This window comes from Schistocerca nitens, chromosome 2, assembly GCF_023898315.1.
Source record: "Schistocerca nitens isolate TAMUIC-IGC-003100 chromosome 2, iqSchNite1.1, whole genome shotgun sequence".
Classification (NCBI taxonomy): Eukaryota; Metazoa; Arthropoda; class Insecta; order Orthoptera; family Acrididae; genus Schistocerca; species Schistocerca nitens.
This window is the reverse complement of record NC_064615.1, coordinates 451,946,265-451,971,751: the sequence shown is the minus strand read 5'-3', so window position 1 is coordinate 451,971,751 and position 25,487 is coordinate 451,946,265. Positions and strand designations below refer to the sequence as shown.

The 25,487-nt window shown below is 40.6% G+C and overlaps 1 protein-coding gene across 2 annotated transcripts in view; it reads left to right on the top strand.

Annotated features, from left to right (window-relative positions):
- Positions 1-25,487, top strand: part of LOC126236326 (run domain Beclin-1-interacting and cysteine-rich domain-containing protein) — a 214,055-nt gene that overhangs the window by 159,695 nt on the left and 28,873 nt on the right. For both annotated transcript variants that reach the window (XM_049945543.1, XM_049945542.1), the window contains exon 9: positions 2,995-3,137. In XM_049945543.1, coding sequence (XP_049801500.1) covers positions 2,995-3,137 — 143 coding nt within the window. The remainder of the gene's footprint in view (positions 1-2,994; positions 3,138-25,487) is intronic.

The window sequence follows — 25,487 nt, the reverse complement described above, 5'->3', positions numbered from 1 at the left end:
GATGGTAGATGTGGGCTTCGTGTCTCTCGTGGCTAAAATAGTGCGTTCACTATGCTGTTCATAATAATAGCCTATTTTCGTATCCATTATTAAAGGCAATCCTGCATTACCACTATTTGATTTTGTATTCACCTGGCCAGAAGTCCTGTTCCTCCTGCCAGCAGATTTCACAAATTCCCACTGTATCTAACTTCAGCCAATCCATTTCCCTTTTTAAATTTTCTGACTTACCTGACCAATTAAGGGATCTATCATTTCACACTCGGATCCATAGAATGCCAGTTTTATTTCTCCTTATGACAGTATCCTTCTGAGTAGTCCCTGCCTGGAGAACTGAATGGGGGATTATTTTACTTCCAGAATATTTTATCCAAGACGATGCCATCATAATTTAACTATTCTGTAGAGCTGCTTGCTCTTGGGATAAATTATGGCTGTTGTTTCCCCTTGCTTTGAGCCATTCACAGTACCAGCACAGTAAGTCCACTTTGGTCGGTGTTACAATGCTAGATCAGTGAATCATCCAGACAGTTTCCCCTGCAATTGCTGAAAGGATGCTGCCCCTCTTCAGGAACCACATGTTTGTCTGGCCTCTCAACAGATACCTCTCTGATGTGGTTGCACATAGTGTACTGCTGTCTGTATTGCCGAGGCATGCAAGTCACCCCACTGACAGCAAGGTCCATGGTCCATGATTGTTGAACAACAACAGAACAAGCAGATAACATTCAATTCGTAGAGGGAGTGGAAGAAGTAGGCAAGCCAGTAGTTACAAAAGAAGCAGAAATAGACCCTTTAACTGCAATTATGCAATAAGAAGTCTTAATTTTGCATAATTGCAGTTAATGGTTCTATTTCTGCTTGATCTGAAACCATCCACTCACTCTAAGAACTGAATGTTATCTGCTTGTTCTCTTTATGATTTAATTTGGGATCTAGTTTTAACCATAACACAACACAGTCCATTTACTGCACAAATATTGTTCCCAATAGTGTCCACAGTTAATCCTGAACACTTCTTATACAAAGCACAGACATGGAAACAACACACAAAATAAATGTTAATTAGAAGATATACAAATCAGTATAATTACCTGACCTTTAAAAATTACTTACAGTCTGACTAACAAGGAAAGAAAATTCTAATATGTACTACTAGTATAAGATCTTGCCCATCTACTGCTAGAAGAAAGATAGAGTGAGGAAAATGAATTATAGTGAAATCCTACTTTGATTGTAAGCTGTTGCAGCTTGTAATCCACGTGATGGACCAGGCATCTCTGCTCCCTGCAGCTTCCCTCTACCAAGATGGATTCATGTCACAAAAACACAATGAACTTTTGCCACAACTCTGTCCATACTCTTTACTTTCAATTACAGTAATAACATTTATGTATGTAAGTCCTATCATCTTGGGAGCCAATGAAGAATATCACTGTGGCTGAGCGTAACTGCATAGCTGTGAGTATGTGTGTACATTGGTGTTTTGAAACTAATAGAATGAGAAGAAATTAGTGTTAAGTTAACTAATATTTTAACCAGTGTTGATGTTCAGCCTTCTAGCTATTTGCTATCATCTGATCCAAGGTAACTTTAAATGCGAACATTTTTAGGTTAGGCTTTACCGTGACTGTTACTGACATTAAATGAAACAAGTTTACTGTTACCAGTCACGGTGACTGGTAACAGTAAACTTGTTTCATTTAATGATCCAAGTTACTTGGGAGCAGACTGCAAATATTCTTATGTGATGCACACAGTGTTCCAGCTTTGTATCCTAAAAAGTGTCAGGAATCTGAATGGTGGTTCATCCAAGGGCATAGTCTGTGTACATACTATACTAAACTTACATAACCTTTCTGCAGTCTCACAATCTACATGGCTTAGGTCTGTAGCTTCATGTAGAATGCTAATCAGTATCTGCCATCTACCTTTTAACTTTTGAACAACAGCAACTATATCCCGAAAACAATTATGAACAATCTCTTTACAGTCTGCCTACTGATATCAATGTGATTATGCAGTCGCATACATTTAAAGTTCACTCAGCATAAAATCCCCTTATGGCAGATGTTAACCATGATCTGAAATTACAATGGCTTATGAATGATATCAACTACTTATCTCTAAAGTATTCACAGTAGAAGTCTCCTTATCTTAGTCTTCTTTATTCATGCACAATTGCCCAGAGTAAAGCCTTGCACACCACAGAACTTCCAGCTATCTCGCAGCCGAAGTTTTTCGTCCAGTTGTATATCGTTGGTGAGCTGAGTGTACTGCAAATGTTTAATTTTTTTCCTCTCAGTCTTCCACAGGGTGCACTGACCTCACATTCATGAACAAAAACTCTCAGTCCACTTGCAGCTGGTGTGTTGGAACATAAAAAATCTGATAATTTCTGTTAGTCTGTGATAGTCGACATACAATCATGCTGAATGGAATGCTTAATTCAAGAAAGTGACAAGAGATTGATATACTTATTTATCATAAATATTTTATCAATAATGTTCAAATGAGATGCATTATTTCAGGATATTGTATCCAAAGTAAGGACAGAATTTTATTATTAATTATTTATTTTAGTTGTTATTTTATTTTAGTTATTATTTTATTTATTTATTTTATTATTAATAATAATTTGTTTGTGGAAGTGCTCTCTCTCTCTCTCTCTCTCTCTCTCTTTCTCTCTCCTCTCTCTCTTTCATGTTGTTTATTCTGATTATCTATAGGTGTTTCATAACCAAGATTCAGGAGGGGGCAGCCTTGATCAGCTTAAGCTCAGTAGTTCCTTCATATTTTAATTTTAGAACAAATAGGAATTTTTGAAAAGATGGAGGAAAATATACAATTTCACTTACAAAAATTTGTAAATGTGTCATATAAAAATATTTACAGATTCTGGAATGAAATAGCTTTCTTCATGTATAATTTATTTGGAATGGAGATCTTCATTATTAATTAATAAATTTTCATTTTCTTTTCTTTCTTCCACAGTTACTCCCTCTTCCAACAAGTTGGCCTATCAGCCCTGATGAAGCAGAAGATATGGATATGCACTTAGCAACTCCCCTCAGGGGAACTATGGAGTGGGCACCACCTCGTCCACAGGTCATCTTCACTCTTCACCCACCGCCTGTGTAAGTCTTTCATGTTGTTGATATTATTTAATGTTGTTGCATGAGAGGCAGATTGTTTAGCAACCTTATCAGATAATGTAAAGGGAGATGTTGGTATCAGTGCACACTTGATGTTTCAGATTGTTGTTATGTGATGAAACACTGGGGAAAAAAGAGTAATATGGCATTGAGCCAAATTGAAACTGGTGCACAGTTATGATATAATGTATGAATAAAACTGGTGAACTGATGCAAAGGAATTGTGCACTATTCATTACATGTAAAGCATTTGCTCCATCAGTGATCAGTGAAGTTGTCTGTACTGGATTCATTGCTCAAAAACTGACTGTAGACTGTCACTTATATTGATTTTGTGGGCAAGTGCTCACCACATGTTTGTCATATCACGCTAGAGAATATGCTCTAGAGAATATGTATACCATAGAAAGCACTTAAGGACAGAAAATTTCTAGATACCTTGAACCTACTACTCACACTGTCAGAGGAAGTACATCCATTATTCCTGTCATTGTAATTAGTAGGATGTCCCGTGCCTAAAATTTTCATATTATGGTAAGAGGTCTTTGAAAAAATAAGTAACTCTTTTAATAGTTGTTACGCACCATATAGTGGAGATCCTGAGTCATAGGTACCTGCCTTCAGAAAAGTTGGTGTTGAATGATTCACTGTGCTGCATTCTACATTGACATGACAACCAACAAGCTGTCTGTCCGCATGGATGGCCAACGACAAACTGTGGCTAAGAAACAGCTGTACCATTCAGTTGCTGAGCGCACCACCCAACACGATGTTATTCATTGCAGTGAATGCTTCACAGCCTATGCCACCCAGATCCTTCGCACCAACATTAGCTTGTCTAAAGTGTGCAGATGGGAACTCTTCCTGCAATATTCCACCAACATACCCACAGTCTTTTTACTTCTCTCCTTTTCCGCTACCCCCTGCCCCCAATCTCCTTCTAACTTCCCAACTACACCTATCTACCCTACCCTCTTTCCACCTCATCACTGTATACTCCAACAAGCAGCACTTTACCATCCCTCACTCCTACCCTGCTCTCCCTTCCCCTCCCCACCGCAGCCTCATCCTTATTCCCACCACCTGGTTGCTTCTCCCATCAAGCGCTGCTGCTCGCAGTCTGGCCTCAGCAGCCAGAGACTGTAGTCATGAGCGTGAGAGTTGCGTTTGCATACGTGTTTTGTGTGTGTGTGTGTGTGTGTGTGTGTGTGTGTGTGTGTGTGTGTGTGTGTGTGTGTGTTGTCAATTTCCAATGAAGGCCTTGTTGGCCAGAAGCTTACTTTCTGACAGTCCTATTGTTGATTGTTGCGCCTATCTGTGACACAGCATCTCTGCTATATGGTGAGAAGCGGCTATCCTTTTCATAATAATGTCCTATTTCATCCTGGATTATCTTGATAATATTTTTATTCAACTTGCAGGTGTTTTCTCCTGTCTCCTGTCTCCTGTGAAATAGTAATCACACACTAGTCCTAGTGGTATTTCTGCTTCACCATCCAATACTGAAAATTTATTTTGGGATCTTCTTCCAGTGCCTTTGGAGAATTCTCCTTAATGTAATTGATAATTTTGAAATGGCATCCTGTCCACATTGATTTTAAATTTAATATGATACTGGGAATTCATAGGTGGAATGCAGTAATGGAAGAATAACTAAGCTACAAACACACACACACACACACACACACACACACACACACACACAATTGTCAGGGTTTACTTTATTATCCGGACACTGCAGTCCAATAGAAATGAAGGGTTTTGTCTGGTTTAATGGGTGAGAAGAGAGTGGTGAATGCCAGAGGAATGGAGAGAGAGAGATGTAGCTGACAGCTGGGAGGAAGAACTGGCAAGAGAACACTGAAATATTTCATCCTTGAAATATTTCAGTGGTGAACTACCCTGGCCAGGCAGGGAAATTAGGTCATGGGGAGTGGGTGTGGAGTGGGAGACAGGACAAGAAGAGAAGGGAGACACTGTAGAGGAAAGTGTGAGTATGATAATGGGGTGAATTGTGATGCATTGGGAATTGGGGGAGAGTGTGCCAGAAATTGTGGCCAGGACACTTGCATGATCAAAGGATGTGTTATAAAGATAACTCCCATCTACAAAATTCTGAGAGGCTGGTATTAGGAGGGATGCTACAGGAATGGTGAAGCCATTAAAGTCATGCATGTTGTGCTCAACAGTGTGTTCTGCCAGTGGATGGTCAACTTTCCTGCTGGTCATAGTGACACTCATCCAGGTGAACAGCTGGGTTATGAAAGTTAAAACAGAGTTGATGTAAACTGAAGAGCCATAGAAACTGGTACACCTGCCTAATATCATGTAGGGCCCCTGCGAGCATGCAGAAGTACCTCCACATGACATGGCATGGACTCGACTAATGTCTGAAGTAGTGCAGGAGGGAATTGACACCATGAATTCTGCAGGGCTGTCCATAAATCCATAAGAATATGAGGGGGCGGAAATCTCCTGTGGACAGCACATTGCAAGGCATCCCAGATATGCTTGATAATGTTCATGTCTGGGGAGTCTGGTGGCCAGCAGAACTGTTTAAACTCGGAAGAGTGTTCCTGTAGCCACTCTGTAGCAATTCTGGACGTGTGGGGTGCCACATTGCCTTCTGAAATTGCCCAAGTCCATTGAAATCCACAGTGGACATGAATGGATGCAGGTGATCAGACAGGATGCATATGTACATGTATCTGTCAAGAGTCATATGTAGACATATCAGGGGTCCCATATCATTCCAATGGCAACGCCCCACACCATTAAAGAGCCTCCACCAGCTTGACAGTCCCCTGCTGACATGCAGGATCCACAGATTCATGAGGTTGTTGTCATACCCGTGCACGTCCATTCACTCACAGAATTTGAAACGACTCATCTGACCACACAACATGTTTCCAGTCATCAACAGTCCAATGTCAGTGTTGATGGGCCCAGAAGAGGTGTAAAGCTTTCTGTCATGCAGTTATCAAGGGTACACGAGTGGGCCTTCAGCTCCAAAAGCCCATATCGATGATGTTTCATTGAATGGTTTGTATGCTGACACTTGTTTATGGTCCATCATTGAAATCTGCAGCAGTTTGCGGAAGAGTTGCACTTCTGTCATGTTGAATGAGTCTCTTCAGTCATCTTTGGTCCCTCTGCCCAGGGACTGGCTGTTAGTGCTGCCCTGATCATTTCATCATCATCATCATCATCATCCTCATCCATGAAAGTGGCTAGATTGGGCTGTGTAAAACAATTGGACTGTGTAAAAATTGGGACTTTTGTATGGTTGCTGATGACTGTGCAGTTGAGCGCCCCACAAACCAATCATCATCATCATCTTTGGTCCTGTTCTTGCAGGATCTTTTTCCAGCCAAAGTGATGTCGGAGATTTGATGTTTTACCAGATTCCTGATATTCATGGTATGCTTAGGAAATGGTCGTGTGGGAAAATCCCCAGTTCATCGCTACCTTGGAGGTGCTGTCCCCCATTGCTCATGCACTAACTGTAAAAACCACTTTCAAACTGACTTAAATCTTCATAACCTGCCATTGTTGCAGCAGTAAGCGATCTGACAACTGCACCAGACACTTGTTGTCTAATATAGGCGTTGCCGATCTCAGTGCAATATTCTGCCTGTTTACATACCTCTGTATGTGAATACGCATGCCTATACCAGTTTCTTTGGCACTTTAGTGTGTGCTGTAATGATTTTCACATATGAACCTGCCTATGACATGGTAGTATAAGCCTGTGATAGAACTGTAATAAAATATGTTGGGTGTATAAGATTGCTCTTGTACCTGGGATTCCACAGGAACTATGACCCATGTCGCAAAAGGTTGGCCATAGGTGTGGTAAGTGGATGGGCCATATGTTTTGTAGATTGGATGGACAACAAAATACCACATGGAGAAAGATGGGAAGGATATTCCTCATTTCTGATGATGATGATGATGATGATGATATGTCCTGGCAGAGTGGTTAAGTTGTTCAGTCTGCACTGATACTGGGTAATAAGGGGTGCCCTTTCATAGCTTGTTTCTGGGAATGGATCTAGGATTAAGGGAATTAGTGGATATGACAAAAGAAAAAATCTGTTTGCAGACCAGATTTGCAAGGTAGTGCCCATCTGTGAAGGCCGCTTCCTACATAAGCAACAGAAGCGACCGACGGCTCGCGACAGCTTCAGACGACAAAACACCGCTGCAGGTATGGATATGGCAGTGTCCTATGTGGACGACATTGGTGGTGCTACCTGTTCTCTGCTACAACTAGCAACGTTTGAATTCAAACATGTTTGAATCTTGTTGCTGCAGCACACGCGACATTGAGAGCGACAGCCATGTGTCTTCTCAGCAAAGCAGTGGAGCAGATGCGATGGCAGCTATAAAATACACATCATCTGATTTTAAGAAAACTTTTCAGTGAAAAAAATTTGATTCTTCCTCATCTTATAGCTTGGTATCTTTGCTCGATAAAGGTCTGAATTTATTTTCATTATTCGTCATAGTTACTGTGCTGCACGAAACTGAGTGCATGCTGCACAAAATTTTTAAGAATTTGTAGAGATAAATCACATTGCTTAGACTTTCCATATAGTTCATTTAAAACCATACATTATTGTGTATGAAATGTAAGCAGTATATCTAAATTGTATTTAAAGTTGACACTGGGATGAAACCTCTTTTCATTCTTGAGATGTTGGTAGTTATATCCACAGATGCGTCGCTCATGTCGCGTTTGAATCCTTTATGGTTGTAAAAATCATCGTACCTCAAAAACGGTTCAAGATATCGAAACAATGTTTTTTGGGTTAGGGTTGGATTGTTTTTGGGGAGGAGAGCAGATAGCGAGGTCGTCGGTCTCATCGGATCAGGGAAGGATGGGGAAGGAAGTCAGCCGTGCCCTTTCAAAGGAACCATCATGGCACTTGCTTGGAGCGATTTAGGGAAATCACGGAAAACCTAAACCAGGATGGCCAGACGCGGGGTTGAACCGTCGTCCTTCTGAATGCGAATCCAGTGTGCTAGTCACTGTGCCACTTCGCTTGGTGACATTCTTAGGAAACGACAGCATGCATAAAGGACTATTTTATTGTATGATAAACACTATAGGTTTTTATTAACACATGGGCAGAGCGAAAACAAGACTCCCTATAAATTACCCCATGATAATTTTCATAGCCAAAGAGAGAGAAACAGGTAAACAGGGTATCAAAGTGACCAGCGTTTTGCACAAAAATATTTAACTGCTTGAAAGTAATCAGGGTAATGAAGGAAAATTAATGAGTTGAGGAGAAATTTCATGAAAAGCTGAAGCCAAGCTATGTTAATTAAGTGTCAGAAAGTTTATCTGTTCAAGGTGTAGCTATTTTGCACATAAAAAGATACATTGGGGCGGTATTTAAATGTCAAAAAGGCTTCCTTTAAATCAAGTACCAAAATTAGAATTTTCGAGAACAGAAGACGTTAGGAAGGCAAATGAGGAGTCCTTAAGATCATGCTTTCTGAATAAAACGTGAAATTAAAAATGAAAGAAATTGGGCTATTATTTTTTGAAATGATTTGTGTAAAAGAGATAAATAGATCAGAGAATCCTTCTACATGCCTTTGAATGATGCTCGAAATCATAAACAGAAAATGAGATGCATCAAATGTTTCCCTAATATTTTTTATTTCAGACTTTTAGACAAATCATTTCACAAAACATTTGAGTTTCTTTTCAAAAATTTTGTATGCTTTACTTTTATAGACTTTTAGATTACCTAAAACACTTGGCCTTAACACTGATTGCTGACGAATTACGTTCACATCATCAAATATCTGTAAAATTTTGTGGTTGTTAATTGTAATTTATTAGGAAGTTAATGTATGGGATGTACTGGGATAGGTGTGTATACACTTAAAGATCAAGTACTTTGGCAAGACCTGAAAAATACACTTAGCAATGCAGTGTAAACAGTATACATAAAACTTAGTATACAGAAATATCGTTGAGCCAGTTAAAATATAGGTAGTAGCTGGGATTGAACCAAGTACCATTTCGTAGCTGCAATCACAAACTGGAGACGCTGCCATTATACCACAACTAGCTCATGCTTGTTCAGCTTATTCTTTATATTTACGTAGTCAATCATTCTTCCACATTTATCGGCTGTTAAAAGTTCTTGATCATGTGAAAAATATCATCTTTAATTTGTTGATGTTGAATGCTGCTCTGCTCATTCATGTGTATTCAAAGAATGTGTCTGGTGATCATAGTTGATGATATAAATTATGAAATTCTCCAAGAAGATTCCTCCTTTAGTAAATTTAATGCGTAGCATTCCTTTTTGCTTTATTTTCATACATAAAGCTAATTTTTTAGCCTTACTCTCCAGCTACAGTATTCTGCAGTTTAGGGATGCTGTTTTATAGAAACAGCTGGTCGGCTCTAAGTAGCCATCTTGTAGCGTGAGATCGTCACTCGCATGCAAGACAACTGAGCTTTTCGCCCGTTGCTGCTGCTTGCATATCCAGTCGTCACTCGCTGTTGGTCACTTGTGACGCATACATAGGACACAGCCTAAGAACTTCACCGTACTGGCCAACAAATTGATCATCACTGCAGATGCATCATGCATAAGCAGACAGTATTGGAGATACTTTCTACTGTGAAAGTTGTGGCATCTAACAAAGTGGGGCAGTGCTGATGTTTGGCGGGCCTCAGATAGACAAAGGCTTTTATGGAGCCATCATAAAGTTGCCATTCATCCTTAGTTGTTGTCCAGCATTATATCTATTTATTTTCTCACCCATGCATTGTCCATTTTTGCCCAATAATCTGAGGAAAACACCCATGTATAAGAAGGGTAGCAGAAGTGACTCACAAAACTACTGCCCAATATCTTTGACATCCATCTGTTGCAGAATTTTATAAAATAACATGCGCTCACAAACATGATGAGTTATCTTGAACAGAATGATGTTCTCAGTCCTAACAAGCATGGATTCCGCAGACAGGTCAAGCAAAACCATACTTGTGCTTTTCTCATATCATGTCTTGAGACCCATGCGTCAGGGCAATCAGTTAGATGCAGTATTTCTTGACTTTCGTAAAGCATTTGACTGAGAAGCAAAAGTTTTAACAAAAGTATGAAAATATGGGGTATAAAATGTGTTTTGGTTGGCAGGAGAGCCAACACCGTGTTACTAGAGGCGGCCGAAAGGCATGCGTTTTAGCTCACGCCGGCTGGCGTGGGGTCTGGAACAGGACAAGGAAATTATAATTTTGAAAAACGGACATAGCTGGTGGAATACTTAACTTTAATCCATTAATGGTGAACGTCAGTCTGGACGGTACATGATTCACAATATCAATAGTAACTGATAATGGCGCCTTGCTAGGTCATAGCAAATGACATAGCTGAAGGCTATGCTAAACTATCGTCTTGGCAAATGAGAGCGTATTTTGTCAGTGAACCATCGCTAGCAAAGTCGGTTGTACAACTGGGGCGAGTGCTAGGAAGTCTCTCTAGACCTGCCGTGTGGTGGCGCTCGGTCTGCAATCACTGATAGTGGCGACACGCGGGTCCGACGTATACTAACGGACCGCGGCCGATTTAAAGGCTACCACCTAGCAAGTGTGGTGTCTGGCGGTGACACCACAAAATGAAATTTTAAACTGGATTGATGATTTCATGGTGGTGAGGGTGCAGCCTCCCCAGGAAACTGTTTTATGACATTTGCTATTTCAGTTTATATTAATAAACTGGCAGACAATATTAACAGTAAACTGAGGCTCTTTATAAATGATGTGGTTATGTATAATTAAATACTCTCAGAAAGAAAGCTACACAGATATGTAGGCTGGTAGTGATAAGATTTTAAACTTGTGCAAAGGTTGGCAACTAACTTTAAATGTTTATAAATGTAAAAGTGTGCACGTCACAAAATGCAAAAATGTTTTAGAATTGGAATGAATGATCACCTAGACTCAGTTGTAGATAAAGCAGGTGGTAGACTTTGGTTTACTTGTCAGATACTAGCAAAATTAGCGAGTCTGTGAAACAGACTGCTTACAAAACCCATGTGACCCATTTGAGAATGTATACAAAGAAGGGCAGCTTGAATGATCACACAGGTTTGTGTGATTCCCAGCAGAATCTTACTGAGATAATCAACTGGCACACGCTTCCAGATGGATATCAACTGTTATTCAAAAACCTACATACAAATTTTCAAGAAACAGCATTGAGTGAGTCATCTAGAAAAATGCTACAACCCTCATCACATCTCTTCCTATTAAAGTAGTAAATTATTAATACTTCTCATTATTTCTTAGTGGGCCTACCGTTATTGTTAGGCAAAAACAGTGTTCAAATCATTGGACACACTCTTCAGTGGATTTCTGAAACCTTCCTCTCACAGTGAAGTGTAATTCTCAGTCAACACTATCCCTTATTGCAATTACATTTTAAAATAAATGTGGCTGCACTCATAGGTACTCCATATATATATATATATATTTCAATCACAGCCCATTTGTACTTACTATATGTTGCTGTTAGTAAATCATACTTAAATTATTTATCAGATTCATTGTGTTCAAAGTGCAATGCTAGAGCAAAAGTGTATCAAAAATTTCAGTTTGCTTGGCATTTTGATCACTATATAGAACTGTACTAAAAATAAAGACTCAACATTTATTATGCATTAGAAATGTAACTTTAAAATGCTTTATTAAAATAGTAAACCTAGAATACAATTTTTTTCTTATGAAACATACAACAACATTTTGGTGTACGTTTTTCTTCTTGTAGAAGCACCTCGTGATAGTCCATTCTCAGATGTTACAGATTAAAAAAAGAGACTTTAGAATGTTATTCATAATAGCATCACATACATTCACACTCATTCCCATTGTGTTACTAGGAAGTTGGAAAAGAGAAAAATGGAAAGAAAAAAAAACACATTTTTCAGGACAAAGTAAGGCCTGACATCCTACATATCACTGCCTTATGGTCTGGAAGACAAGATTGGTTTAATTACAGCAAGCACAGATTCATTTAGGCAGTTATTCTTCCCACACTTCATACACTACTGGAACAAGAAGAAACCTTAATGAGGTACAATGGGAAATGCCTCCTGCCAGGGATTTTGTAGAATACAGGTGTAGATGTAGATAATCAAAATGAAATTGATTAACTTTTGAAATCCTGCTGACTCTTGGCAGCATTTTGTGTGAGGCTCTTCCATAAATAGTTGAGATAGGAGGCAAAACTACAATGCCTGACAAAAAGAAGCAGCACCCAGAAAACTAACTTGGATGTCACTGTAACACCATCAATGGGTATATAAATCATTCAAGTTGCAATTCTCTTTGACAGTTAGAATGGCCACCACAGTGCATTAGTTTTATTCATGTTTTAGGTTGTTACTAGGCTTGCTAGGGTATATAAGGGCATGAAAGGCATCAGATATTGAGTGATCAATGCAAAGGACACAAGAGACGCCATATACTTGTCTAAGACAGTATTATCAGCACCTGAAAGAGTTTTATAGGGATCTCATTGTGGGTTTCCATTTAGTTGGCTCACCAAATTGTGTTATATCCAGGTTTGTGGGGAATTTGGATGTGGCATTGGTGCAATTTTGGGTTGCATGGGAAGGTGAGAGCAGCATATTCCTCATCCAGCATACCTGCCCAACTCAAGGAAGGACTGCCGTATTGTGCACTAAGCATATTGTAACGCCTTCTACGTCTGCCATCCATCAACAAGTAATGGATTCCCTGCAACATTCTGTGTCACCCTGCACCATTGTTCAGAGACTAGCAGCATCCAGACTAGGGAATAACTGTCCCATATGTAAGCTGCTGTTAATTCCATTACATAGGTGGCTGTGTTCAACATGGTTTTTGTGTGGTGTGATGGCCGGGAAGTGTGGACTGCTGATGAATGGCATTGCATTGTGTTTAGTGGTTTAGCACTACCCTGGCTGACTTCGTCAGCGAGTATGGCAGCAACCTTCAGATGTTTTGAAGAGTGCACTGGTAATAATTCTTGCTTAATGGTGTGGGGAGCCATTGAGTATAACTTCAGGTCTTGGCCAGTTGTGATCAAGGGCACCATGTGAGAGTATGTTGTGGATATCCTGTGTCCTCATGAGTAACCTCTCATGCATCAGTATTGTGGTGTCAGTTTTCAACAGGACAATACTCGTCTATGTGTCTGTGAACCGTCTACATGATATTGAAGCACTCCCATGGCCAGAAATATCCCCAGATATATACCCAATGGAAGATATGTGTAACCAGCTTGGACATCATCTCTGTCCCAGTGTCAGTATCTGGGATGATAAGGACCAGTTACAGTAGGTGTGGGCCAACTTGCCTTATGGGAGGATACTGCAGCTTTCACACCATTCCCAATCAAATCAGTGCATGCATCCTGGCCAGAACAGGTGTAACATTATACTGATAAACAGGCTCATACTGCGAAGTTCTCTGTAAATTTTACATGATTTTGTAATCACTGAAATAACATCATATACCCTCTCAACCCATGAAGTTTCATTTCATTTCCTCCTCCCTTTATGAGTGCTCTGCCCTCCTCCCCCTCCCCCTGCCCCCCTTCAAGGCAGTATATTTTTGTTCTGGTCACAAAACTATCAGGTACTGTTCTATTTCTCTAGCCTCTATTTCCAGCTATTACTTCCCACTTCTTTCTACCATTCTCCCCTCTCAACCATTCTACTTCCTCCCTAGCACTGTCCATATCAGAATTATGGGCCTTAGTTATCCCACTTATTCAGCCATTTCTGTGTTTCATGCAGATTCTTCAATACCATACAGAAGTGTTACTTACTGCATACTTTTTCACAACAGCTATGCACCAACTTACCTTTCAACAGAAGCTCAGATACATCAGGCTCATGTTTGTTTACAAAGCTCAGACACATCAGGCTCATGTTTGTTTGTTTACAAAGATTATGGAAACCTGCCCTCAATAATAAAGATAAATATTTGTGTACTGTGTGCTACATGTTACAAAATACACATCAGTTATATGACACATTGTGTGTATGTTTATTAGGTAACAGGATGAATAGTATTATGGAATTTTATCGTTCTGTGGATCCCAAATATTTTGGCCTTGAGTTGTGCATAAACAAAGTGACTTTTATGGAATATTTTTAAATATCATTTGGAATGAACTGCATTTAAGGGAGCAGCCCTCCCATCAAGCTAGGGTGTATGGACTGATAACCTGTAAATATCAAAGCATATCACAGAAACTGGAACAGAGAATACCAATAATTGGATGGATTTAAAGATGACGACCTTGGCAGTGAAAAAGGTGACACAAATAGGGTTCTGGAACATGAGAATAATGTGGCAAACAGGGAAACAAAGGGAAGTGTTACAAGACATGGAATGATACAGATAAGAAATTGAAGGATTAAGTGAAACGAGAATAACTGGATTTGGAGAAAAAAATAGGAAGGGCATATCCTTCTTTATTCTGGAAGAAAGGATAAAAGCCATAGTAAAGGAGTGGCACCAATACTAGACTTTATAGCAAAGCAGTCTTTGACAGAGTGGCACCTATTTACAGGGAGAATCATAGTTGCTTGCTTTGCAATGAGGGTAAGACCAGTGACCATTGTACAGTGTTACACACCAACAGAAATGTGAGAGGATGAAGAGAAAGACAAGTTTTATAGCAAACTCCAAGAAACATTGCAAAAGTGTCAAAAAAGAGGTATCCTCCTCCTAATGGGTGACTTTAGTGCAAAAATTGGGAATGACAACCGTGGGGTAGAGCAGATTATCGGGCAACGTGGGTTGGGCGCCCAAAATGATAATGGGGAATGTCTCATAGGCTTGTGCAGCACATATAACCTGATAATTAGAGGTTCCATTTACCCCCATAAACGGTGTCACAAAGTGTCATGAGTTTCACCAGACAGCAGAACAGCGCAGCCAGATAGACCACTTAGTAGTTAGTAGGACCTGGCTAAGATCACACCTAGATGTGAGGAATAAAAGAGGAGCTGATGTCAGTAGGGACCACCACCTTATGCTAGCAACAGTTAATCTCAAAATATCTTCACACAAAGAGACATAGTGGGCAGAAGAGGATTAAGTTTAATTTTGGAAAGTCCGAGAGGAGTTCTTGATCCAGCTGAGAAATTGTTTTTAAGTGCGTAGCAGAGGAATTGAAGAGGACGACATTGAGGGTCAGTGGGATGCATTAAAAATGACCTATGCACAGACTGTTGAACAAATTCTTGGAACAAAGGACCATGGAAGACAAGACTGTGTCTGCGGCTATACTTGGGATGCAATACAACAGAGGAATATGGGAAAACTCTGGCTAAATTGCGCACAGACAAGACGAGCAAAAGAAGTAATCCAATGGGAACTCTGCGTATTAAATAGGATGGTGAAGAGGAGTGTCAGAAAAGATAAGAGAACCTTCATCAATAATCTTGCAGCTAAGGCGGAGGCAGCAGCTAACAGACGCAATCACAAGACCCTATCTAACATTGCAAGTAAACTTTCATATAAGAAATTTGTTGGTGATATGCCAATCAAGGACAAGCAAAGAAAACTACTCACAAATCAAGAAGACCAAGTGCAGAGGTGGAAACAACATTTTGAGAACATTGTGTACCGTGAAACTACAGATGACAGTCTAACTCAACTGAATGTGGACGGGGAAGGACTCGCACTTGAAATATCAATTGACATAGAACCACCATCTGAAGAAGAAATCGCTAAAACAGACCAACAAATAAAAAATGGAAAAGCTCCGGGCCTGGACAACATCAATCCAGAATTACTCAAAGTAGATCCCTCTATAACAGCAGAAATTTTACATCCACTCCTGACAGCTATATGGAGGAATGAAAAAGTACCAAGTGTTTGGAACAGAGGCATACTCATCAACCTATTGGTTTGTGAATTGGAGAGGCATCACCCTGCTGTCAATCCCAAGCAAGATCCATTCACTAACAATCCTAAGTACGATAAAAACATATGTAGACGAGAAAATTCAGGGAAGGTCACTCTTGCATTGACCAGATAAACACCTTGAGTATAATAGCCGAATATTCATGAATACCAGTCATCACTTTACATGCTGTTTGTAGACTTTGAAAAGGCCTGTGACAATATAATTAGAACAAAAATATGTAACTCACTGCAAACTTTTGGAATTCCCCAAGAAAATAATTGCTCCTGTCAAGTGCATGTATGAAAACTACACGTGCCAGCTTAAGCAAGGCTTCATGCTCTCACCGATAGTATCTAAAATAGTACTGAATCTTGTAATGATGCAAGCAATGGATAAAGTTAAAGGAATAAAATGGAGCAGTGAAACACATTTTACAGATGACCTTCGCCTTCTATCCCACAGCCTCAACAACATGAAAGAGAAAGTAGAAGATCAGAAATCTGCGGCAAAGAATGTCGGTTTGAAAATGAATGCCTAAGAAATGAAATACATGGGGGCAAATGATGACAACACTGCAGAGCTCGAGCTTGGGAGCCAGGTAATTGAAAGGGTGGATAAGTTTTGCTACCTCGGATTACACCATATGGTGGTCCAATGGAGGACATTAACAGCACATCAACAAAGCCAGAGGCACTTTTACAACTCTCTGCTCTATCTGGAGATTCAAGGAAATAACATTGAGGACCAAATTGCAGATATTTGAAAGTAATGTAAAATGTGTGGTGCTTTATGGATGCGAAACATGAAAAGTGACAAAGCAGCTAATCCATAAGCTACAGACATTCAACAACAGATATCTGAGGAACATCCTCGGAAAATGGTGGCCAAATGTAGTGTCTAATTAAACACTCTGGGAAAGAACCAGCCAGAAGCCAACTGGGCTGAAAATAAGAAGCAGGAAGGACATACACTTAAGAGACCAAATGAACATATTACATAGGAAGCACTTTGTTGGATCCTGCAGGGACGATAGAGACAAGACGAGCCCATAATGACATGGAGACGATCAGTTGGAGCAGAATGACAACAGCAAGGAATAGGATGGGAAGAAGTGAAAATACTAGCAGAAGGCAAAACAAGACTGCGATCCTTTGTTGCAGCCCTATGCACCACATAATGAGTTAAAGGAATTAATAATATAATAATAACAAAAACAATAATTTGAAGTGAAATTGTGTGATACTATCTGCAGTATGCAGTGTCCATTTCCCTAATCTTAACTACAGTGGTGTGCAACTCTTAAGGATGAAAGTAACTGCCACATGAGTCATCACTGCCAAGTGACATAGCTCTATGTAAGTACAGTACATACAAAGAACTGCTATAGCATAATACGGAATGTGACTGAAAGAAATACAAAATGAGAGGAACAGAATGACCCTGTCATTCAAATACGATGTTATACTGAAGTCACCCGTGTTTCATCATGACCTCTTGGACATTGCACAAGACAGGACATGATTCTTAATAGGGTGTGTGAACATCATGATAGCGGTGTGTGCACTGCAGTGTGCTCCCAGGTAAGAATGGTAAGGAGTTTTTGTGGTAGGATGTTCCATTCCTCCTCTAGTATGGTTGGCAACTGCTGGATGGTTATTGGTGCATATGGGTGTACTGCAATCATCTTCGTAACACATCCCACACTTGAAGTTGGGGGACAGGCAGGCCAGTCCATTTGCCGAATCTCTCCTCGTTCCAAGAAATTCTCCTCCACCTGTGCTGTATGGTGCAGTCACACATTGTCATCTGTAAAATAAAGTTGAGGCTGAATGCACCCCTGAACAGATACACATGGGGAAGGCGTACTGTCTCAATAATATTAACTGGTCATTGAACCGTGTTCAAGGATTTGGAGGTCAGTACACCCATACAGCAGGATTGTTTTTGTGATCTGTGTGTTACAGAAGGCATAATGTTGCATTGGCATACTGACCTCCAAATCTTTGGACATGGTCCATTCACCAGTCAGTGTCATTGTGACACAGTACTCTTTCTCCATGTGCCCTTTTCAGGGACGCATTTGGCACTAACTTCATTTTTGTGGATGACAATGCATGACTGCATCAAACAGTGCAGGTGGAGCAGCTCTTGGAGCAAAAAGTTATTCAGCAGATAGACTGGCCTGCCCATTCCCCAAATTTATTTCACATTGAGCACTTGTAGGCTGCACTGGAAAGACGTATTGCAGCATGCCCATATGCACCAATGACCATCCAGCAGTTTTCATCTGCTCTGGTGGCAAAATAAAACACTCTATCAAAAGAACTCATTACCAATTTTATGACCAGCATGGGAGCACTGTGCAGTGCAAGCATTGCCACCTGTGGTGATCACACACCCGATTAAGAACCAAGACCCATTTTGAGTAATGTCCAGGGGACCATTATGAATCATAGCAACTTCAGTGTAATTATTGTCTTTGAATAAAAGTGTCATTTCTGTTTGTCTCATTGCATCTTTCTTTCAGTTATCTTCTGTACTATACTGCAGCAGCTCTTTCTACGTTTGGTCCAAGTTTCATCAAGCTGTGTTACTTGGCAATGGAACATGCAAAAGTTACTTTCATGCTTAAGTTTTACACACCAGTTATTTTGTTTCCCTCACTGCTCGAAGGTATTCATTATACCTCTCCCCCCTCATCCTCTCCCTTCACCCTACTCTCTCTCTACATCTGCATCAATACTCTGCAGATTACTGTGAAGTGCATGGCAGAGGGTACTGTCCTTTGTACCATGTATTAAGGTTTCGTCTTGTTTAGTTTGTATATGGAATGCATGAATAATGATAACTTAAATGCTTCTGTGCATTTTGTAATTATTCTAGTCCCGTCATTAGTCCATACAGGAGTGAGTATGCGTGGGGTGTAATATACATTGATCAGCCAGAACATTATGATCACCGATGTAATATCCAGGCGAAAGCAGCGTCGGTGGTGAGGAATGACTGCCAGGCACACACACGCACTGCATGTGATACTACGTAGTAAGTGTTCAGTCCACGTTTAATGGGAAGGTGCACAATCTATCTGAGTTTGACTGAGGGCAGACTGTGATGGCCCAGGGCCTTGGCATAAGCATTTTGGGAACTGCACTACACTAGCGTGTTCAAGGCATGCTGTTGTGATTGTCGTCAACATGTGGCAAAACCAAGATGAAACCATGTCCAGACATGGAGTTGGATGGCCACCCCTCATTACAGATGCCAGACGTCGTAGGCTGGGCAGACCGGTGAAAAGGGACATGTGGCGAACTGTGGTGAAACTAACATTAGACTTTATTGCTGGGCAGAGTGCAAGTGTGTCTGAACACACAGTGCCCAAAGACTTGTAATGATAGGCCTCCACAGCTGATGACACAGGCATGTGTCAGTGTTAACACGACATCTGCAACTACAACAGAAAAGGGCATGTGACTGTCGGCACTGTATGTTAGTGCAGTGGCAGAACACTGCATGGACTGATGAATCCCAATATCTTCTTCATCATGCTGATGGGAGGATGCGAATCCAGGGAAACAGTTCCCTAACACCTGTACTGCAGGACGGAGACAAGCTGGTGGTGGCTCCATATGATCTCATGAACATTCATGTGGGTAACCATGTGTCCATTGGAGCTAATGTAAGGCACCCTGATGGCCAAGCAGTTTTGTACATTGGTTGCAAGCCACGCACTGCCCTTCGTGACAGTCATGTTTTCCAAAGGCAGTGGCATTTTTCAGAAAGATGATGTGCCATGTGACAAGGCTAGGAGTGTGATGGAGGAATACAGTGGTGAGTTCCAGTTGATGAACTGCCCTCCCAACTCACCAGATATGAAGCCGATCGAACCCAACTGGGATGTGTTGAACGTGGAATCAGAGTTCATCCCCCCCCCCCCCCCCCATGTGTCACTAGTGTTATCCATGCCAAAGGAGGATGTACCAACTATTAGGCCAGTGACCTTAATGTTCTGGCTGATCACTGTATTTTCAGATCCCTCACTTAACGCTGTTTCTTGAAAATTTTTAGTAGGTTATCACAGGATAATGGGCATTTGTTTAAAGCATCTGCCATTCCAGGGTTTTTGAGCATCTCATGATGCACTCCTGTGGATCAACTAACTCGTAATCATTCATACTGACCTTTGTAATTATTCAATACAGGGTATCCCTGGAGGAGTGGTCAATGTTCAAGGATATGAGAGAAATGCTCAATTGAAGCAAAAAGCTTCATATGGACATATGCCCTATTCTGAAGGATTTGGAGATAGAACATATTTAATGTACATTTGTTTTTGGGCTGCTGACACGCACGTATGTGTCTTACCCACCCAGTCTCTCTGTTTTATTTTAGCTCAACCTACCTCGTTGCTGTGAAACATAATGAAATATACTGGACCTAATGGCAACGAATAGACTGACCTCTTTGAGGACATCCACATCAAAACTTATATCAGTGGCCATGATGCAGTTGCGGCAGCAATGATTACCAAAGTACAAAGGACAACTAAAATAAGCAGAAAGATATGAATATTTAAAAAATTCATAAAAAATCAGTAGTGTCATATCTCAATGAGGAACTTGAGACTTTCAGCAGAGGAACTCTGGCTCAAGATTAAAAGAATTGTTGATCATTTACAGGATGGATATGTACCCAGGAGAACAGTTCAGAATGGGAGGGAACTTCCGTAGTACACAACTACTGTAAAGAAACTTCTAAAGAAACAGAGATTACTGCATAATACGTGTAAAACAAAGCATAGAGATATAGATAGAGAGATGCTGAATGAAACACATTTGGCTGTCAAGAGAGCAACGTGTGATGCCTTCAATGACTACCATAGCATAATATTGTCAAGTGACTTACACAGAACCCAAAAGAATTTTGCTCTTATGTAAAGGCTCTTAGTGGCACCAAAGTTAGTGTCCAGTCTCTAGCAAATGAGACAGTAACTGAAATTGAACGTAGCAAAGCAAACGTTGAAATGCTTAATTCCATCATCAAATGTTCTTTTACTAAAGAAAATACAGGAGAACTGCCCCAATTTAATCCTCGTACCACTGAAAAAGTGAATGAATTTAATATTAATTTTCAGTGGTATTGAGAAACAGCCAAAATTGTTAGAGTTGAAGAAAGCTTCAGGCCCCAGAGGAATCCCTGTCGAATTGTATGCTGAATTTGCAGCTGAGTTAGCCCATCATCTAACTATAATCTATCATAGATCCCTCAAACAAAAAACCATGCCCAGTTCTTGGAAAAAGGCACAGGCAACACTCATGTTCAAGAAGGGTAGTAGAGATGACAAGCAAACCTATTGTCCAATATTCTTGACAATGATTTGTTGTAGAATCTTAGAACATTTTCTGAGCTCATACATAATGAGGTATCTTGTACAGAATGATCATCTCAGTGCCAACCAGCATGGATTTCAGAAACATCGATCATATGAAACCCAATTTGCATTTTTCTCACATGGCATACTGAAAGCTTTGGATAAAGGCAACCAGGTGTGTGCAGTATTTCTTAATTTCTGAAAAACATTTGACTCAGCACCTCACCTGCACTTATTTTCAAAAGTACGATCATATGTGGTATCAAGTGAAATTTGTGACTGGATTGAGGACTTTTTGGTATGGAGGACACAGCATTTTATTTGGGATGGAGAGTAATCATCAGATATAGAAGTAACTTTGTGTGTGCCCCCAGGGAAGTGTGTTGGGACCCTTACTGTTGATATTGTATATTAACAACCATCATCATCATCATCATCATCATCATCATCATCATCATCATTTGACTGATTATGCCTTTCAGCATTCAGTCTGGAGCATAGCCCCCTTATAAAATTCCTCCACGATCCCCTATTCAGTGCTAACATTGATGCCTCTTCTTATGTTAAACCTATTACTTCAAAATCATTCTTAACCGAATCCAGGTACCTTCTCCTTGGTCTGCCCCAACTCCTCCTACCCTCTACTGCTGAACCCATGAGTCTCTTGGGTAACCTTGCTTCTCCCATGCGTGTAACATGACCCCACCATCTAAGCCTGTTCGCCCTGACTGCTACATCTATAAAGTTCATTCCCAGTTTTTCTTTGATTTCCTCATAGTGGACACCCTCCTGCCATTGTTCCCATCTACTAGTAACTGCAATCATCCTAGCTACTTTCATATCCGTAACCTCAACCTTGTTGATAAGGTAACCTGAATCCACCCAGTTTTCGCTCCCATACAACAAAGTTGGTCGAAAGATTGAACGATGCACAGATAACTTAGTCTTGGTACTGACTTCCTTCTTGCAGAAGAGAGTAGATCGTAGCTGAGCGCTCACTGCATTAGCTTTGCTACACCTCACTTCCAGTTCTTTCACTATGTTGCCATCCTGTGAGAATATGCATCCTAAGTACTTGAAACCATCCACCTATTCTAACTTTGTTCCTCCTATTTGGCACTCAATCCGTTTATATTTCTTTCCCACTGACATTACTTTCGTTTTGGAGATGCTAATCTTCAACCCAGTCCTTACATTTCTGATCTAGCTCTGAAATATTACTTTGCAAACTTTCAATCAAATCTGCCATCACAACTAAGTCATCTGCATATGCAAGACTCCTTATTTTGTGTTCACATATCTTAATCTCACCCAGCCAGTCTATTGTTTTCAACATATGATCCATAAATAATATGAACAACAGTGGAGACAGGTTGCAGCCTTGTCTTACCCCTGAAACTACTCTGAAACATGAACTCAATTTACCGTAAACTCTAACTGCTGCCTGACTATCCATGTAAAGACCTTTAATTGCTTGCAAAAGTTTGCCTCCTATTCCATAACCTCGTAGAACAGACAATAACTTCCTCCTAGGAACCCGGTCATATGCCTTTTCTAGATCTATAAAGCATAGATACAATTCCCTGTTCCACTCAACACTTCTCCATTATTTGCCGTAAGCTAAAGGTCTGGTCCTGACAACCTCTAAGAGGCCTAAACCCACACTGATTTTCATCCAATTGGTCCTCAACTAATACTCGCACTTTCCTTTCAACAGTACCTGAGAAGATTTTACCCACAATGCTGATTAAAGAGATACCTCTGTAGTTGTTACAATCTTTTCTGTTTCCATGTTTAAAGATTGGTGTGATTACTGCTTTTGTCCAGTCTGATGGAACCTGTCCCGACTCCCAGGCCATTTCAGTTATCCTGTGTAGCCATTTAAGACCTGACATTCCACTGTATTTGATGAGTTCCGACTTAATTTCATCCACCCCAGCTGCTTTATTGCATTGCAGTCTATTGACCATTTTCTCCACTTCCTCAAATGTGATCCTATTTCCATCATCATTCCTATCCCATTCTACCTCGAAATCTGAAACATTACTGATCGTATTTTCACCTACATTGAGCAACTCTTCAAAATATTCCCTCCATCTGGCCAAGGAATCCACAGGATTCACCAGCAGTTTTCCTGACCTGTCCAAAATACTTGTCATTTCCTTCTTACCTCCCTTTCGAAGACTGCTAACTACACTCCAGAATGGTTTACCAGCAGCTTGACCCATAGTCTTCCACCTGTTTCCAAAGTCTTCCCAGGATTTCTTCTTGGATGCTGCAATTATCTGTTTGGCTTTGTTTCTTTCTTCAACATAACTTTCTCTGTCTACCTGAGTTCTAGTATGTAGCCATTTTTGATACGCCTTCTTTTTCCTTTTACAGGCTGCCTTGACTGTGTAATTCCACCAAGCTGTTAGCTTCATCCTACTTTTACACACAACTGTTCCAAGACATTCTTTAGCCACTTCTAGTACTGTGTCCCTGTACCTTGTCCATTCCTTTTCCAATGACTGTAGTCGACTGCATTCAACTAACTGGTACCTTTCTGAGATAGCTGTTATGTACTTGTGCCTGATTTCCTTATCCTGAAGTTTCTCCACTCTTATCCTCCTACATATGGACCTGACCTCCTGCACTTTCGGCCTCACAATCCCAATTTCACTGCAGATTAAATAATGATCAGTGTCATCAAAGAATCCCTTGAATACGCGTGTGTCCCTCACAGCCTTCCTGAATTCCTGATCTGTTATTATATAGTCAATGACAGATCTGGTTCCCCTGCCTTCCCAAGTATACCGGTGAATGTTCTTATGTTTAAAAAAGGAGTTTGTGATTACTAAGCCCATACTGGCACAGAAATCCAAGAGTTGTTTCCCGTTCCTGTTGGCCTCCATATCCTCTCCAAATTTACCCATAACCTTTTCATACCCTTCTGTTCGATTTCCAGTCCTGGCGTTAAAATCACCCATGAGCAGAACACTGTCCTTGTCCTTTACTCTAACAACTAAATCACTGAGTGCCTCATAAAAACTATCCATCTTATCTTGATCTGTCCCTTCACACTGCGAATATACTGACACAATCCTAATTTTCTTGCTAGACACTGTCAAATCTATCCACATCAGTCGTTCATTTACATGCCTTATTGCAACTACGCTGGGTTCCATTTCTTTCCTGATGTAAAGCCCTACACCCCATTGTGCTATTCCTGCTTTGACTCCTGACAGGTAGACCTTGTATTCTCCCACTTCCTCTTCTTTCTCACCCCTTACCCGAATGTCACTAACAGCTGAAACGTCCAGCCCCATCTTACTTGCAGCCTCTGCCAGCTCTACCTTCTTCCCAGAGTAGCCCCCATTGATATTAATAGTTCTCCATTTCATTACCATTTGTTTGCCAAGTCATATCTTAGGAGTCCCTGGTTTGTCAGTTAGAGGTGGGACTCCGTCACCTCCAAAGGGCTGAGGCATTTTGCTCTGATTGTTGCGAGCATCATATTTAAAGTATCAGGGAAGCAGGTTGCTAGCCTTACTTGCCCCGAGTCCCATTGGGTTTTACCCCTAACGGTTGAGGGACTAACCGGATTTCAATGTGGTGCAGAAATTGGCAACTATCTGGAAATGTTTACATTTTGCCCTTCACAAAATGAAAAAATGTAGTATCCTATGACTATAATATCAATGAGTCACTGTTTGAATTGGCCAACTCATACAAATGCCTGGGTATAACACTTTGCAGGGATGTGAAATTGAATGATGAAATAGGTTTGATCGTGGGTAAAGCAGGTGGCAGACTTCGATTTATTCATAGAATACTGGGGATGTGCAATCAGTCTACAAAAGAGAATGCTTACAAATCACTCGTGCGACCCATCCCAAATATTGCTCAAGTGTGTGGCATCTGTACCGGATTGGACTAGCATGGGGTATTGAATGTATAGAGAGAAGGGCAGCATGAATGGTCACAGGTCTTTTTAATCCATGGGAAAGTGTCACGGAGATACTGAATGAACTGAACAGGAAG